This window comes from Chelon labrosus, assembly GCF_963514085.1.
Source record: "Chelon labrosus genome assembly, chromosome: 13".
Classification (NCBI taxonomy): domain Eukaryota; kingdom Metazoa; phylum Chordata; class Actinopteri; order Mugiliformes; family Mugilidae; genus Chelon; species Chelon labrosus.
Genome location: NC_140346.1, coordinates 14,279,477 through 14,296,138, shown reverse-complemented (window position 1 = coordinate 14,296,138; position 16,662 = coordinate 14,279,477). Strand labels below are relative to the sequence as shown.

The window sequence follows — 16,662 nt, the reverse complement described above, 5'->3', positions numbered from 1 at the left end:
CCCACCTCTCGCCACACTTCACAGGACAAGCGGTTACAGATGATGAAAGAATGAAAATCAGCTAAATGTTCGGTTACTTATTTTTCTGTAGTGATGTGAGTCATCATCAAGGAGCCAGACCTGCTGGAGCTAAAACAAATGATGCAGTTAGAGACACTACTGTTGTCATGTTCATCATTAACTATAAAACACTTTTATAATCTTTCCAATTCTGAAACATTTTCATATAAATATATACAATAGATACATTACTTACAACTGCAACTTCTTTTCCCAGCTGGACACACCCCTGCCCGGACTCCTTCTCACTGCCTTGTGGGTAATGTAGTCCGACAGCTTGAAGTAGATGTGTTTGTTTGGAGGTGACTGAGAGGATTAGTTTGACATCAGGAGGTAGGGGGGAGGGTAGGCTGTTGATGATTTCAGGTCCAGCCTTGTTTTCAAGCAGGTCCAAGCCATCAAGGATGATAATAAGAGGATGTTTACTAGAAGGCAGGAGGTTGAAAAGTGATGAAGGACATTTATTTAAGTTCAGAGAGGTCAGGTTTTGTGAAGCCAGAATTAAGTCCTCTAGGATCTGGATGTGATTTTTTAGATTTACAGTCAGAAACACGCTCTTTGGTGCTGGATCCAGTGTCAGGATCCTGAGCAGATTCTGGATGAGAGTTGGACACGTTCACCCTGGGGTCACAGGCAGGATCATCCAAATCAGTGCCACAAGAGAAGCTGGGATCCTGCACAGAGGAAGAGCTGTAGTGATAACTGCGAGCTATCTGACGACACAAGCTGGACAGCAGACGTTCTGGCGACGTATTGATCGACAGGTTGCAAAAATAGGTGATCACCACAGGATCGCTGTCTGCTAGCCAAGACTTTATCTGGGGACAGAGACACGTGGAAACAGTCTGCATCTGTGCTATGATGCAAATGACTTTTGCACCTCTTCCACATGTATGTTGATTAGTTATGTTTTAAAATCTTTTTTGAGACTGAGTCATGAGTCATTCTTGTTCTTGAGATAAAAACAAGATGGAAAGGAAATGCCACATTCTCATATCAGTTTCACATTTCACTTCAGTACACCCACCTGCTGAGTGCAGTGGGCCAGCAAGACAGTCTTCCCTGTGCATGGTCCTCCTGTCACCACTAGGGGGCACCGTCGGTCCCTCTGCTCCACATCGTCTCTGATCTCGAGCCAATGAAAGTGATCTACTGTCATCAGAGCTTCACAGCACAGAGACAATATGTCAAAAAAAAGTCCATGACATAACTTTGAATTAGATGCACGCGTAAAACAGAACTAAAAAGTACTGAACATTTAATATAAGTTGAGACATTTCAGACAATATCCTCCATCCTGACCTTTTCCTCCTCCGGCTGAGTGATGTCATAAAACTGAAACAGGAGGACACACAGCTGCTCCTGCTCGACCTGCTCTCTGGACAAAGTATCGCGCAGAGGAGAGTCTCCTTCGGTTTCTGGGACATCGAAGCTGTCCGTCAACTCCACGAGGTCAGAGTACACCTGCTGGCACAGAGACTCGGCGTAGCTTCGCCTCCTGGTTGACGTGTAACCGTGGTGACGGTCACACTCTGTGGTTTTGATGTAGACCAGGAGTTGGCAGGAAGTGATGAGACTGGGGAGGAAGCTGGTGCAGAGCTCTGACAACAACTGGTCACTGGCTGATGTTGAGCTCTGAGTGGCTGAGTCAGAAGAATACAGAGAACAGATGGATAACATGTTTGTTTTTGCTATTTTTTGTGGCACATTTGATACACTTATGATCTGACATAAGTGAAAAGACATGTTTCAAATACATCTAGTTGTCTCGTTTCATTATAGACTCCTCTGTGCTTCTCATATCAAATCTGACGTCATGGAGTGAACTGATACACATGACTCTTACCTCTGTCTCTGGCTGCAGCTGGTTACTCATCATTTTTTTTTCTCTTTCCCCTTTTGCGTTGACGACCTTGTGGACGTAAACCAAGCAGCGTCTGGCAATGTCTTCGTCGGGACGCTTTTCCAGAGCAAACCGCAGCTCTGCGTCGAGGGCTGGAGACAAGTAATAAAACTACACGAACTCCACACACAGACACACAGAATGTATTTAACCTGATCTGTAGAAGCCACGGCCTCTCTCTGGAGTCATGAGGCCGCTCTGGACGCACAGACTCACAGCAGTCTGAAACACCTTCCTCAGCTCTGCTTCTTTAGCTTCTTTGCTCTCCTCTTCCTCCTTTACCTCTGTCTGCAGAACAAAAGCAATGCACTAACTTAATGAAATGTTTAGCAGCTGCAATTGAGGAAAAACGGGTGAATGTAAATTCCATGGCCGTTAACAGAGGGAATAAACGCATTAAGTTTGTATAGCTAAAGGTAAGGGTGGCTGCGTGACTTTAGTGTGTTTGCAAATCATTATAGATGTGGTTGATTGGTTCGTGTTTCAGCCCGCATTAACGGGGCGAATCACGGTAGATTTGTTTGTTTGTTTCGTGTTTCAGCCCGCATCAACGGGGCGAATCACGGTAGTTTTATTTGTTTGTTTCGTGGTTTAGTCCGCATCAACGGGGTGAACCGCGGTAGATTTATTTGTTTCTTTTGTGGTTTAGTCTGCATTAACGGGGTGAACCACGGTAGATTTGTTTGTGTCGTGATTCATAAAAGGACTAGGCTAATTATTGAAATATTAGTTGTTGTCTAATATTAATGGTGAGAAATGGTGAGAAAAACGAGGTTGTGCAGGGGCAGTGTGGAGGGGGGTGACTCCAGGACCCTGGAAGTCACTGTTAAGCCTTCTCGAGGTGTCGTGGGCCTAACTTAACGAAACATTGGTGAAGGGAGGTGCCCACTTGAAAACCCCAATGACATGCTGCATACTGCCAGGCCAGGGGGGTATTCCAGAAAGCAGGTTTAACAAACACTGAGATAAAACTTAACCTCTGGGTTGTCTGAACCTGAGGCGACTAAACCCGAGCTGTCGGTTCCAAAACACCGGTTAGCAATCAGTTCAATCAACCCCGGATTGTTTAACCCAGAGTTGTGCGCGATCACGGCGAAGTTATAAAGGCATCATCTATTGAGAGTCGAAACCATGAGTAAAAATGGCAAAGCGCAGAGCAGCCTATTTTTCTGAAGCGGAGCAGCAAGTTCTGCTCGAGGCGTACGAGGAGGAAAGAGCGACAATCACGAAAAAAAAGCAATAGGCTACTTGCGCGTCTGCCAAGGAACGAGATCTTGCTTGGCAGAGAATTGCCGACCGCGTAAATGCGTAAGTTTAGTAGGCTATAGCACACTAATGTGTCAGAAGCACAATAATTCAGTAGATATTAGGCTACATATTAACTGCTTTGTATGAGACTTTCTTATACTATAGACTACCTTGTCATATATTGTATTATTTTTAATTAGATGTAACCCGACCGCCATTAAGAGAACGTGGCCGCAGGTCAAAACAAAATATAAAAACATTGTCCAAGTTGGTAAGATATATCTGGGTGCATCATCTTAGACATCACTTATCCAGTATTATATTCTTGAATTGCCGTATTGCAACAAGTTACATTCATTTCAAAGCCAATAGGAAGAAAGCAGAGGAGAGGAAGACTGGTTCTGGGCCAGCGGTGCCCCCCCCCCCCCCCCGCCCCTGTGGAGGAGTTGGCGATCAGTATCAATCGAGGGCGTCCGATGATGGAGGGGATTCCTGGGGGCACGTCATCGGAGCCCTCAACCTCCCAGGAGGAGCAAAATGAACAAGTGCAATGTATTTACCCTAATAGGCCTACGTCTAAATCACTTATGTCTAATTTGTGTAGCCTTGCATGTTCGAAAATGACCAATTTATAGCCAATATTACCGTTCATATAAATAATAGGAGGATGAAGAGACATTATCAGCAGTCACGGAGGAATCGAGGTAAAGAAATGCTGTGCAGAGACTAGAGCATAGTTTCTTCATGTTTTCTGTCAGTGCATGAGAACACTGGATCAGAACATTTGCTCTATAATGAAGTGTTTTCTCTTTACAGGCCATGAAACACGCAATGGGCAAATAAATGTGTGAAACAGTCTTACGTGCATTTATTTATTTATTTATTTTTTGGTTGAAGTGATTGTGACAGATTTCATCACGCATTCTTTGACCATCTCTGATGTCAAGTTGCTGAATGTGTTCCTATCTGCTCCTCAATAGCAGGAACTAATTCATTGCGCAACGTTGCAATGTTGTGCAATAGGTTATCGCACGCGCAACAATTACGATGAGCGAATCCACGATGCGTAACGTTCGAAATGTGGGGATGGAGAATGTTGTTTAAATAAATTAAAGATTCCGCAGAAAAACAGTAGCGCTCTGGCAAAAACTCATTAGGAAAAGAAAGGATATCAAGTCGTGGTCTTATACCCTCTCACGGTGAATAGCCCGAATGATTTGTGCTTCAATGTCAATTGGATCTTCCTCAAAAGGAAACGTCATTGTGTGACAAGTGTGGAAACAGCGGTCTGGCTGAACGTGCACTTAAATACCCGAACATAACCTATACAAAACCTACCCCTACCAGGTTAAGTTCAGAGCCTATGTTACTATAGTTACTTACATAGCCTGATCATTTTTGAGCGTTCTGGAACCGAAATCCCAGGTTTACCGCTAACTCTGGGTTTACATACCCAGTTAAGTTCAGAGCCTATGTTACCATAGTTACTTACATAGCCTGATCATATTTGAGCGTTCTGGAACCGAAATCCCAGGTTTACCGCTAACTCTGGGTTTACATACCCAGAGTTAGCGGTAAACCTGCTTTCTGGAATACCCCCCAGGTTCCTGATGTCTTCATGTTGCTTGGTAGCTGTGGTTAGCTGCTGAGCGGACCATACAAGCCAGCAGCGTTAGGTTAGCTTATGTTTCACAATGTTTGACATGACCGTAGGTTCGGTAGGGTTTCTTAGTTGAACAGGGCCTCTAAACGTGTTTTGCCTGTGATCTTGGCACAAGGGATTGTAACATCTTATCCTGTGTATTACTGAATTGCCTGGTTATTACAATACAAGTGGGAGAAAATAAATGATTTCCGAAAGCAACATACAGTTTAGCTTCGTTGTTTTTAAATACTTGAACATAAAAATGGAAGCTTGTTTAACTGGAAAGATTGTTTAATGCAAAGACTTGATATACAGTCCTAAAGAGTGAGGTTATCATGTCAGAGGAGCAGCAACGGCAGTGTAAGTGGAGATATATTTTTAAAAAAAAAAAGAAATGTTAAAACATTTAACAGCAAGTGGCATCAGAAATTAAAGAACAAATACAGGCAGGGTTACATATGATGACTACTCTCAAACTACTAAATGACAACATGAACTGCTGGTGAAAGCCTACACATAGATAGAACTTATGTTAAAATAGCAGCATCTATATTATTACACCGGACAGAATATATAGTCAAAAAAACCATCAAACTTAAGGTTTTTTTTTTCTTTTTTTAAGAAGAAGCAGCCTTGGTTACTTCAGTCTTCATTGTTCTTCCAGAAGCCTCTGTTGTGATAAATAGCCTCAAGAAGCCTGGTCTCCATCGTCCTGTTGACTGGGTATCTGCGGTAGATGGGCAGTAACAGCAGACAGTGGCAGGTGAGTGCTTCTGGCATATGGAGTTCATTGACGTTGGGCAAGACGGCCACTCCCATCCTGATGCTCTCCATTCCCAGGAAGGGTACGCGGTCATTGCCTGTTACGAACACTGGTGGTGACAAAAAAGAAATTAAATTGATGTGGTAAGGCGGAAAACAATCAAAAGGCAATTTATTATCAGGAAAATGTTTGTTACTTACAGAGGAAAGCTTTCTTGTCCTCCGGTGTCATTGCCTCAAACACCTCCCAGAAGATGAGGATGTTTGGATGTCCGGCATGGTAGTCTCCTTCATAAACTGTGTTCTGTTTGGAATTAAAAAAAATCTAATGTAACAAAGGTTTTAAAATGTACATACATACTTTTGCAAATTTTATTCTTGAGATTTCAGACTGTGCACATGCTGCTGTTGAAATCGCTGGTGATTAACTTAAAGCTGCATTGTTGAGGGGTTTTTCGCCTCCTGGCATTATGTGAAATTCTTTGACAAGGCCTTAAACCTAACTGCTTTTTACTGCTTTTTACTCCACTGCGTCTATCTGACAGATATGCTCACTTTTTAAATTACGATTTCACATAAAAGCTGTATTCTTACCGCATTTACATGGGCCCTAGTATTCCACAAATAGCACAAAAAAAAAGCGTATATCTTAGCAGAATATTTTATTTTTTATCTGTGTGAACAGTTAAGTGGGAATTAAGCCAGTAAGCAGTGATCCTCAGTCTCTTTGACTTGTGCATCCTAAAAAAAAAGAAAAAAAAGCTGGGGCCTCACATTTAAGATGTCCGAGGCGTCAGCAGTTACCTCAAGGAATACACGTATCTTCTAAACTTTTTAAACGGTTTAATTTAAATGATTTGAGGCCCAAGATGTTAAATAATCAAATAAAAACAAAGACAGTCACTAGGTTGAGAACGACTCTACCAAGGTATCCAATTCAACTGGCTGCAACAGTCAAAAGACGCTTACACATTAAAGCATCAGTATTATTAATCTATTAATATTATATCTGTACATTTTAAATTTAAAGTACTCCTGCAATTTAACTTAAAGGAGAATTACCGTTTTTTACAATCTGGACCTTATTTCTTTTCATAAAATACGACTTTGGTGTAATTTCGAGTCGTTCGGAAGATATTTAGATCCAGGAGAGTGCCATGTATCTGCATATAGTGACTGGGTCACCGAAATGCAGCCTCTAAATAACACATTATCTGCCACGAAACTCGTTCATTTCACCAATATTTTGTTTTGATACGCTAGTGCTATTCCCTGTTGAGTCCAGAGTTACCTGTTATCATCATCCGGGGTCTGTAGATTGACTTACTAACTTCTGACCTGGATGATGTCGTCTCTGATGGTTGGCTTGTTTACCTGTAATTTGCTACTGCAAATAATTCACCCCCACTATAGGGATATACATGGCGCCCCGCTGGAGTTAAATATCTTCCGAACAACTCCAAATGACACTAAAGTTATATGGGTGAGTAAACGATCGTATTTTATACCAGAAATAAGGTCCAGGTTGTAAAAACGGCAATTCCCCTTTAAAATACGTTTATCATAGAATATTATTAGATTGTTGTTCAAGTATTTTTTCCCTCAACTTCAAAATAAAAATACTACAGGTGTTTCACTTGACTTCATGTCATGTTACATATATGAACTTACTTTAAAAGCATTGTTCCTTAAACGTTAATTCCTCTTCATTTGTTGAGGGTTGAATTGTGAAGATGCAATTAACGATAATACAATCATGTTGTGGGGAAACAAAATGACCACAAAACCCTGAGTTCAAAAAGTCAAAGGTAGAAATTATAAAGCTAAGGAGGTCAAATTGTTGGTTTTCATTAAATATTTCATTGCTCATTGGCTGAATTACAAGTCTTGGGTTACTTCCCCACAAGCACTTCACCCAAACCTGTAGGAACTGGGAAATTCTGCATATCTTCCTCAGCATACCTGCTTGAATACGTCCCAGTCGTAGTTTTCTTGGCCCACCATCACCGCTTGCAGCTCCTCCGGCTGGAAGAACTCCACCACGTCGATGTCGCACACCTTGAAAAACCCTCTTCGGAAAGCTTCAAATATTCCCTCCACTGATTTGTTGAAGACGTAGTCGACAAAGGCAGCTATGAATTCTTCCCTATTAAGAAAAATAATTCCAACGGATATATAAGCAGCTCTAACACATCATAATAACAAAGTGCGCATTCAGTTTTAGTTTTCAATTCCCCAATGACAAGGATTTTCATCTGACATGAGAAACACATGAAAGTTGGGATGATACTGGACACACAATCTGACAGAAATATAATGAAGATGTTTAAATTTAGTATCAAACTAAATCTGTGTTGTTGCTGTGAGCAAGTGAAAACCTTGTCAAGTGTCAGAAACTGCAGTTCCTCAAATGTCCACTTGGGTCCCCATGTTCAAATAGTTAACTGTTTACAGTGATTTGTTATAAAACTGCTTTGTTTTTCATAATTGAAGGTGTAGCCACCTTGAGATACAGGTGGGTGACCCTCACAGGTTGCCAGCTAATTGGGTGAGTGGTAAAACATCTTAAATTAAACCCAAACAAGTCCAGCTGCATTTTTAGCTTTGTCTTTTGCATACATCATGACCTGGATGACTGAGAACATCCACAGACATACTCCCATCTAATGATAGCTTCTCCGGCTTTGCCAGTAGAATTATTCCCTTTCATGCAGGTGCAGAACGTATGTTACTGCTGGGAGTTCATCCATCTTTATATACGGTTAATGATCATGGGTGCTGCTGACTGCTTCCTTGATTATTTCTGTTTAAACACACCTGTTTGCACGAGTGACTCGTTTTCCGGGTTCTTTTGGATCAAGCTCAACGTTCTCACCACACCAGGGGGCCTGCAATAGATAATAATTACATTAAGAGTGGAATATTTCACCAATACATCTGGGCATATTGAATAAAACTGTCAATGATCCAAACTGTGATTTTGAAAACTTACAGTGAAAGTAATCTCCAGTGTTGGGACCATATCAGGAATGTAGTCCTCCAAGATGCACTTCCAAGACCTGAAGACAAAGTAAACATTGCTACTGATTACTTATCCTGACCTGTGCTTTATAGTGCTTTATAAATGCTCCAAATATGCTACATAACTTTCTTTGCTATACATATTTCAGTTTTTAATCCACATAACTGGAGGATTGCCAACTATGTGCAGTTATGCATTTTTAAATCGCTCTTACTCTGCCAGTACAGGATCAAACTCCCTCATGTCGTCCAGTGAGGGTTTGACACGGACCAGCTTCTTGAACAGAGCTTGTGAGAAGGGCATGTAGACGATGTTGTGGTTGTACAGAGCCAGGCCGCACAGAACACCAAACAGGAAGTAAGTCTTCTCCTCCTCTTTTGGCTGTTTAGTGGGTGAATAAAGAGCAGTAATAATTTAGTCTAGTTGAAATGTGTTGCTTGACCTCGTCAACAACTTTGGACCAAAAGCTGGTCTTACTTTGGGAGGGAACCAGGCCACAGTCTCGCTCTCATTGTACATAACAATTTCAGATTTGGGATTCATCAGCTCCTTGAACACATGGAAGAAAAACTCCTTTTTGTCAACAAGTGACAACTTCTTGTTATCCAAAAACTGCACCTAGGATAGAGAAAATGACATCAATTATCAATAATAACATTCTTTCAGAAATAATCTCTGTCCCTATTAGCAACGATGAAGTGCATATCACATGACCACTGACATACACTAGGCATACAGTATGCATGTGCCGGTGATGCATACTGGGGGAGATGCAAGACCTTTCAAAATATGATGAAAAGGCACTAACTTTCTCTTGTCCAGACCAAAACACAACTAAAACAGGGTGAGCCGCATTTCCGAAAGTCTCAGTTTTGGCTGTAAAATGTTGCAGTAGCGTCTAAGCTACAACATTTTCTGTTTTTTTTTTAAAAACTGTGTGGATGTAGTCCACATTGCATTCAAGGAAATGTAGAATCCAGTATTTGTGCCCAGTGAAATGGCTGGAATGCACCTTCAATTACCCTGAAGCGAAGGAATGAGAATCTTCTACATTCGGTCTTATAACACAAAAGCTGGCCAGGTTTTATTCTTGTATTTACCACAAGTTCCCTTTGGAAGGCACAGTGGTCGGCTGCAGCGAGCTGTCTGAAGGTGTCCTCGACCAAGTGAGTTCGTCTGAGAGTTAGCTGGAAGACCGGGGGAGCGCTAGGTTCCGGGAGATTTCCCAGAGTTTCTTGAGGCCACCACATAGCCAGTCCAGGATCCATATTATGCCTCTTCTGTAATTACAAAAGCCTCCGTTATAAAGAAATCCCCAAAAATATCACTTTTAATATAATTACAGATTATGTGAGGTATTTCTCTAAAATAAATGCTCATATTAGTGAGCTTTATAAAGTACTGAATATTTGTACTGCACCTTCGATACATGTGCTACGATGTTAAAAACTGCCACCTTGCACACCAGATTGAAAAGGAATGGGTAGCGGCAGAAGATTGCAGGTGTGTTCTTGTCGTCCTGTAATAAAAGACAAGTTACCAAGAAATAATTTCAGTCGGAAGCAGTGCAACGGAAATTCTAATCTATTCAGACCACATGAACGGGTCAGCATCATGTAAACTATACTGTTAGTTTTTACCTCTATTTTAGAAAACGTTCTCCAAAGGCTGACATCCTCGAACGGCTGCACATTCCCAACGATTTCCTCCACGTAAAAAGTGCTCAGTGGGACTTGGTCGGGCTTTACAGCTTTGTTTACCTGTGAACAAATCCAATTCATCATCTCATCAATGCACTATAAAGTTTCATTTTAACAGGCCTACAACTTTACAGTCCTAGCAACTTTTGATTGATAAAGAAAGACTGGCAATTGGAAATTTCAAAAAACTTGCACTGACTTTGTAGAGTAGCTTGAGGACCTCCAGCAAGTATCTGACTCCTGGGTTGTAAGTGGCTAAGAGGCCATTTTTTAGTATGAAGACCAGGGCCTTTTTGAAGACCAGAATGTGCTTTTTCAGTAAGGAGGGTGACAGTGAAGACCACCAGCTCTCTGCAGAACAAAAAACACACACAATACATTCACCGAACAAATTATTCATCAAAGGAAATGTTTAGTTTCTTTGAAGTGGGGTTGTATACTGATCAGGCATAACATTATGACCACCTTCCTCATATTGTGTAGGTCTCCCTTGAGCCTCATCAGAGAATGGGCATGGGCGTTCTGAGGGTGTCTTGTGGTGCCCAGTAAGACGAAAGTTGTTAGGAGGGGCCTTTGGGTCCTATGGGTTGAGGGGAGGGGCCTCTGTGGATCAGGCTTGTTCCAGTGCATCCCACAGATACTTGATCAGTTTGGGATCTAGTGAATTTGGAGGCCAGGTCAACACCTTGTGCTGTTTTTCATGTTTTTTGAGTTGTTGTTAAACCGTTTGTGTGTGTGTGTCAGGCTGCATCCTGCTGGGGATGGCTGCTGCCATCAAGGAGTGTCATTGCTATGGGGTGGGGGTGTCTGGTCTGGTCTAGGTGGGTGGTACATGTCTAAGTAACATCCACATCAATGCCAGGTCCAAAAGTTTCCCCACATTGTATTGTTCAAGATGGTCAATGTTATTCACTTCTCCTGTCAGTGGTTTTAATGTTGTGGTTGATTGTTGTATAAATTGGATAAAATTTGAATTGTTTGCCAACACTGATAAAAAATAAAAATAAATCTGTAGTTGTTTACTTAGTGTTGCCCGAGTCTTCTCACTCAGATCCATTATGATGATCGCAAGAGGCAAAACTCCACGGATAGCATCTTCTTCCAGAAGGGGGCACGTCAGCAGAAGCAGGATGATCTCTGGAGATTTTAAGGCACCTCTTGAATAAACAACCAGGCAAACCAGCTCTTTTATGTCTACCTGCATGGAAAATAAATCAGTGTTACCAAGTGGCAGTATTTGCTCATGTGTCTGAAATGTTAAACATCAAAGGATGTTCCTAACTGATTGTCGGATCCATGGTACAGCCAACAGCTGATCAAAAACTCTGCTAGCAGCCTCAAGGTCCACAGTTAAAGCCCCTGCTTCTAACGTAGGATCACTGAAATCACACATAGTATTAACACAAATAAATAACTGGCAGTATCAATATTGTAGTTCGAGAACTTTCTTTCCCATACCCTGAAGAAAGAAAAAAAAAGACGTACCTGGCTTTCGTGAAACTTGCAACAAGACTTGAAGTTGTCGAGAACATTGAAGCTATTTCTCTGTTAAAGGGAAAAAAGAATTAGGAAAGTCTTATAAACACAGCAGTTAATGTTGTTTATATTTAATATGTCAGAGCTGTGACAAATTACCTTCTGGCCTCCTCATTACCGAGACTCATCGTCAGCCATCTTTGCAGTTTTGTCTCATCCAGGCGTCCAGTTGTCTGCACGCGATCCAAGTTCTTTGAAGAAAAAAGTTAATTAAGTTGGTTTTTTTTTTCTGAGAAAATCTTTATGATATTTGAGTTTTTAATTCATTAAACATTACCCTTGCAGGTGCGGAGTAAGCGACGTTTGTGTTCCACCCAGCTGATATTTTCAAGTCTGATTAAACAAATGAAAGCAAGAAATTCAGTTTTAAGTCCGTTAGTCTTCGGTTTGGCTTGAATCTGTTGAATCTGAAGAACTGTCTGTGAATATGGTCTTTGGCAGCCATTATATTGCTACTGAGGAAGTTCTTCATCACTTAATGCATCTCATAAAAATTTTGTTGTTACTCTAAGTGGAAAAATGTGAACAAGAACATGTACACGTATGCGAAAATCTGACACCTGCTGGCCTGTTCATACATACCACTGGGTGCTGCTGCACTGTCCGCGGTCCATGGAAGCTGAACCAATGTGGGAGTCAGACTGCCCTGTGCCTCTCCCCTTCCAATTTGACCTTTGGCCCCATTGCCAAAAGCCCACACGTGTCCAGAGGAGCCCAAAACCAAAGTGTGACGCCTGGGAAATGTGATTTAATAAGTTACCTGACAGAATATGAAAGTATTTAGTATTTGACTAGCATTTAAATACAGTCATCTAGTTTGAACTTCTCCACGTGACCATAAATGTGATGATTTATGACTGTGGCAGTATAGTTTTTACCTGCCACATGCAATCTGGGTAGCGGGTCCATCCAGACTGTCAATCAGTCTGGGTCTCACTTCATTAGCAGTGGAGTTGTGACCGAGCTGTGCGTGCCTTCCCTCTCCAAAAGTGAAAACTTCACCATCCTAGAATCACATGATAACACCTTAACGGTCAGCGGGAATCAAACAATTTTGTGCCATTCTGTAGAAAAACGCCAACATATAGAGGTGAGAACAAGGAAGTCTGTACCTTTGTTAACACTGCAGTGTGGGATTCTCCACAGCTTATGAAGCAGACTCTCAGAGGTCTGAGTGCAGGCACCGCACAGATGTTGAACCTGCCTGTTAAAGAAGTGTGGTAAATGACTGACATGTCTAATAATCCCCAGTGGGCTCCACCTTTACGGTCAACCTACTCCTCGCTAAAAATTAACCAATGAGCGAGAGCCTGAGATGAATTAAATGACTGTACCTTTCTCATCCACCCTGTTGAGCCCCAGCTGGCCACACTTATTGGCCCCACAGCAGTACACCAGGCCAGGGAGCGTGAGGAACAGAGAGTGGGTCCCCCCGGCGGCAATCTGTGTCACAGCTGCACCGGTCAGAGCCTTCACCAGGTTCGGGGTGTATGGCAATGACGCTTCCTTCCCCAGACCGAGCTGACCATGACTGTTTGAACCCCACGAAAAGACATCTCCCCCTTTGGAATCAGTGTAGAAAAATAAAGAAATAGTTGTGAAAAGAGCGTCATAGACAGTTTCTTATTAAAAAGACTTTTTAAATGTAACACAAGTGACAGAATCTAAGCATTGAGGAAGTTTAGTAAGTTCAGGAAAATTCTTCTCTGCTGCTACCCATCCACTCCTAAGGCGACACACTTGTGGTGCAGCCAATGAGCTTTCAGGTTGTGTATCATTCATGCTCATAAGAATGTAGGCTTCACCTCTACTTTTACACCTAAACAGAAGAACAGCAATAGATCCAAGAGCCAAAGTAGTGGAAGATAAGTGGACTGTTCTGTGATTGTGGAGTTTCCTCCATAGGGTGACCTGGTTCAGCCTTAGGAGGACATCTGGAGATTGTGGGGAGTCCTTCAAATCAAAAGGGGCCACTTTAGGTGGTTTGGGAATTTGGTGAGGATGCCACCTAGGGGCCTGTCCTTGGAGGTTTACCAGGCACAGCCAGCTGGGATATGTAAAATATCTAGACTGGCATAGGAACACCTCGGGATCCCTTAGGAGACTATAGAATGCACTGCTAGAGATATTAACATCTGGAATACCATGGTACGCTTACTGTCACCATGACCCGCCATCGGATGAGGGGATGAAAATGGATGGAGGGATGGATATGAAGGAGGGAGCAAGGATTCAGCAACTTTTAAGAATGAAACTAACTTACTGTTACATTAGACATTATAGGCTGGGAAACAGGAGTCAGCTGTGTTCCATATAAATATATAAATATGCAACTCTGCCGTCAGTGTGTGCGTTGTCGTACCTTTGGCCAGTGCCAGGGAGTGTGACTTTCCACAAGCCACTTGAATTATTAACATGGGCAACGGTAGGGGAACCTGGCTGCGAGGTCATGAGACAAAAAATGGTTAAAATATGACTTTCGGTCATGAGTGTGCATATCCAATAGTCTGGGGTCTTGCCTTGGTCGATATCTGTTGCACGGTGGTATCGTTCCGAGCTGTCCATCCCCTCCTGCCCCCCAGGAGAACAACTGTCCTGATGCGCACACAGCCACACAATGGTCCTGACCACAAGCCATCGCCACCACATCACCGAGCCTCTCCACACGACCTGACACATGACGGAAACTCGGACAAGTCATTTCAGTAATCTAGCAACAAAAACATTCAGTTTTTTATATTAGTGGTAATACTCATTAATAAAAAAATGTACACCGATCAGGCATAACATTATGACCTAATACTGTGTAGGTCTCCCTTGTGCTTTCAGGGGAGGGGCCTCTGTGGTTCAGGTTTGTTCCAGTATATCCCACAGATACTTGATCAGTTTGGGATCTAGTGAATTTGGAGGCCAGGTCAACACCTTGTGCTGTTTTTCATGATTTTTTGAGTTGTTATTAAACCGTTTATGTGTGTGCGCCTGTGTCAGGCTGCATCCTGCTGTATCATTGCTGTAGGGTGGGGGTGTCTGGTCTGGTCTAGGTGGGTGGTACATGTCTAAGTAACATCCACATGAATGAATGCCAGGTCCAAAAGTTTCCCAGCAGAACATTGAATTGTCACAAGATGGTCAATGTTATTTACTTCTCCTGTCAGTGGTCATAATGTCATGACTGATCGATGTATATAGTTATAGAACACTAATAGACAAATAAACACTAATTTATTTTTGATAGTTCAATTACATTTTGCTTAATGCTTAATTTACTGACATACTGAAACCAGATTTGTTTTCCACTATTTATTTTTCAGTGTATACATCAGCATTATTGTATTTATCTATTCCACCTACATTAGGACATTTATACATTTCGTACATCAAATACTCTCCACCGCATCCAACCCCTGAATGCTGAATGTCTAGTTTTTCCAACTGTACTTGAACTCAACACACGATATGTTGTGGTTCGCTTTCGTTACATAGACTGACAGAGATTAAACGAAACTGAAACTCACTTAATTATCTTGCCGTTAATTTGAACGCCTTCATAAAAACTACAAAAAACAAAATAATGATAAAAACTTAGCGAAACAGACCAGTTTCCTATGTTCCAGCTGCTCCGAAAACTTTTGAAAACGCCAACTTTACTCACCTGGCGTCACTTAATTATCTTGCCGTTAATTTGAACGCCTTCACAAAAACTACAAAAAACAAAACAATCATAAAAACTTAGAGAAACAGACCAGTTTCCTATGTTCCAGCTGCTCCGAAAACTTTTGAAAACGCCAACTTTACTCACCTGGCGTCTTCTCATCTTTGTTATTGTTTCTTCCAAGTTGTCCTTGCGAGTTGTGCCCACATGACAACACGCTTCCATCCGCAGTGAGGAATAAAGTGTGTCGTTCCCCGCAGCAGCTGTCGGTTATGACCCCGGGCACGGTCCAGGACGCCGGGCTGAGAGCTTCCCGCGGACCGAACTGTCCACTGGAGCTGTCTCCCCAACAGAACAGCTGCATGTCTACCGATGTCAACACCTGATGGACTGAGTTGTGCATGTCTCTGTGGGTGTTTTTTCTCAGCTGATGCTGCTTTCAAATGCTGTCAGAAATTATTACAGTTACCCGTTGAAGCGCCTTGGAGGCACTCAGGATCAGGGCGGATCTAGACAAATAGTCACGGGGGGAGAAAGAAAGGTGGCATAGAGACTTTAAGGGGTATCAGGAATATAAATTCTCTCTTTCTTTTCATATAGGCTGATTTGGATCGTGGAAAATCACCCAAAATGAACATATTCTAATGAAAAGTCATAACCTGTCTTTAAATTAAGCAGAAGTTAGGTGTAGCCACTGCCAAGCCGGAACTCACACTCAGACTCAAAAATATGTGTGATGTTATGCAGGGTTTGGCCATCTTTACACACACTCAGAGGGTGAAACTAATGCACAACCACAACAGTACTCAAATCTACGAGCTGTCCAGGAAATAGTGAAGGCAGCACGAAAACAGCAGACTGAAAGTGGAGGGGAGCCACATTAACAAAAACTTCAAGTCATTTAATCTTAGTCAGCAAAAGTCTGTAATTAATAAATATTAAAATATATATATTAAGAAAAGAAGAAAGAACAGAAAAATTACTGGATACTGGTCAGTAATTAATAAGAACACAAAACATTGGTGACATTATCGTCTTTAATTCTGAAAACAGACACTCTTTAGCAAAAAATGTGACAAAATCTTTCACTGTGTCATTACGTAGCATAAAAAAGGTGCAGAGCAACTGGATGTT

At 41.9% G+C, this 16,662-nt stretch overlaps 1 protein-coding gene across 1 annotated transcript; it reads right to left on the bottom strand.

Annotated features, from left to right (window-relative positions):
- Positions 1-5,005: 5,005 nt before the first annotated feature.
- Positions 5,006-15,924, bottom strand: LOC311498712 (putative E3 ubiquitin-protein ligase HERC4). The gene is made up of 23 exons (XM_084559418.1): positions 15,676-15,924; positions 14,396-14,546; positions 14,239-14,315; positions 13,211-13,438; positions 12,989-13,080; positions 12,755-12,882; positions 12,459-12,610; positions 12,154-12,209; positions 11,976-12,067; positions 11,826-11,885; positions 11,623-11,719; positions 11,364-11,538; positions 10,540-10,691; positions 10,281-10,400; positions 10,061-10,159; positions 9,741-9,920; positions 9,118-9,258; positions 8,855-9,021; positions 8,611-8,677; positions 8,436-8,506; positions 7,581-7,764; positions 5,820-5,922; positions 5,006-5,728 (listed from the first exon to the last, which is right to left on the bottom strand). Exons 1-23 carry the CDS (start codon positions 15,890-15,892, stop codon positions 5,499-5,501), a joined length of 3,039 nt encoding a protein of 1,012 aa, XP_084415544.1. The 5' UTR covers positions 15,893-15,924; the 3' UTR covers positions 5,006-5,498.
- Between the last annotated feature and the right edge of the window lie 738 nt (positions 15,925-16,662).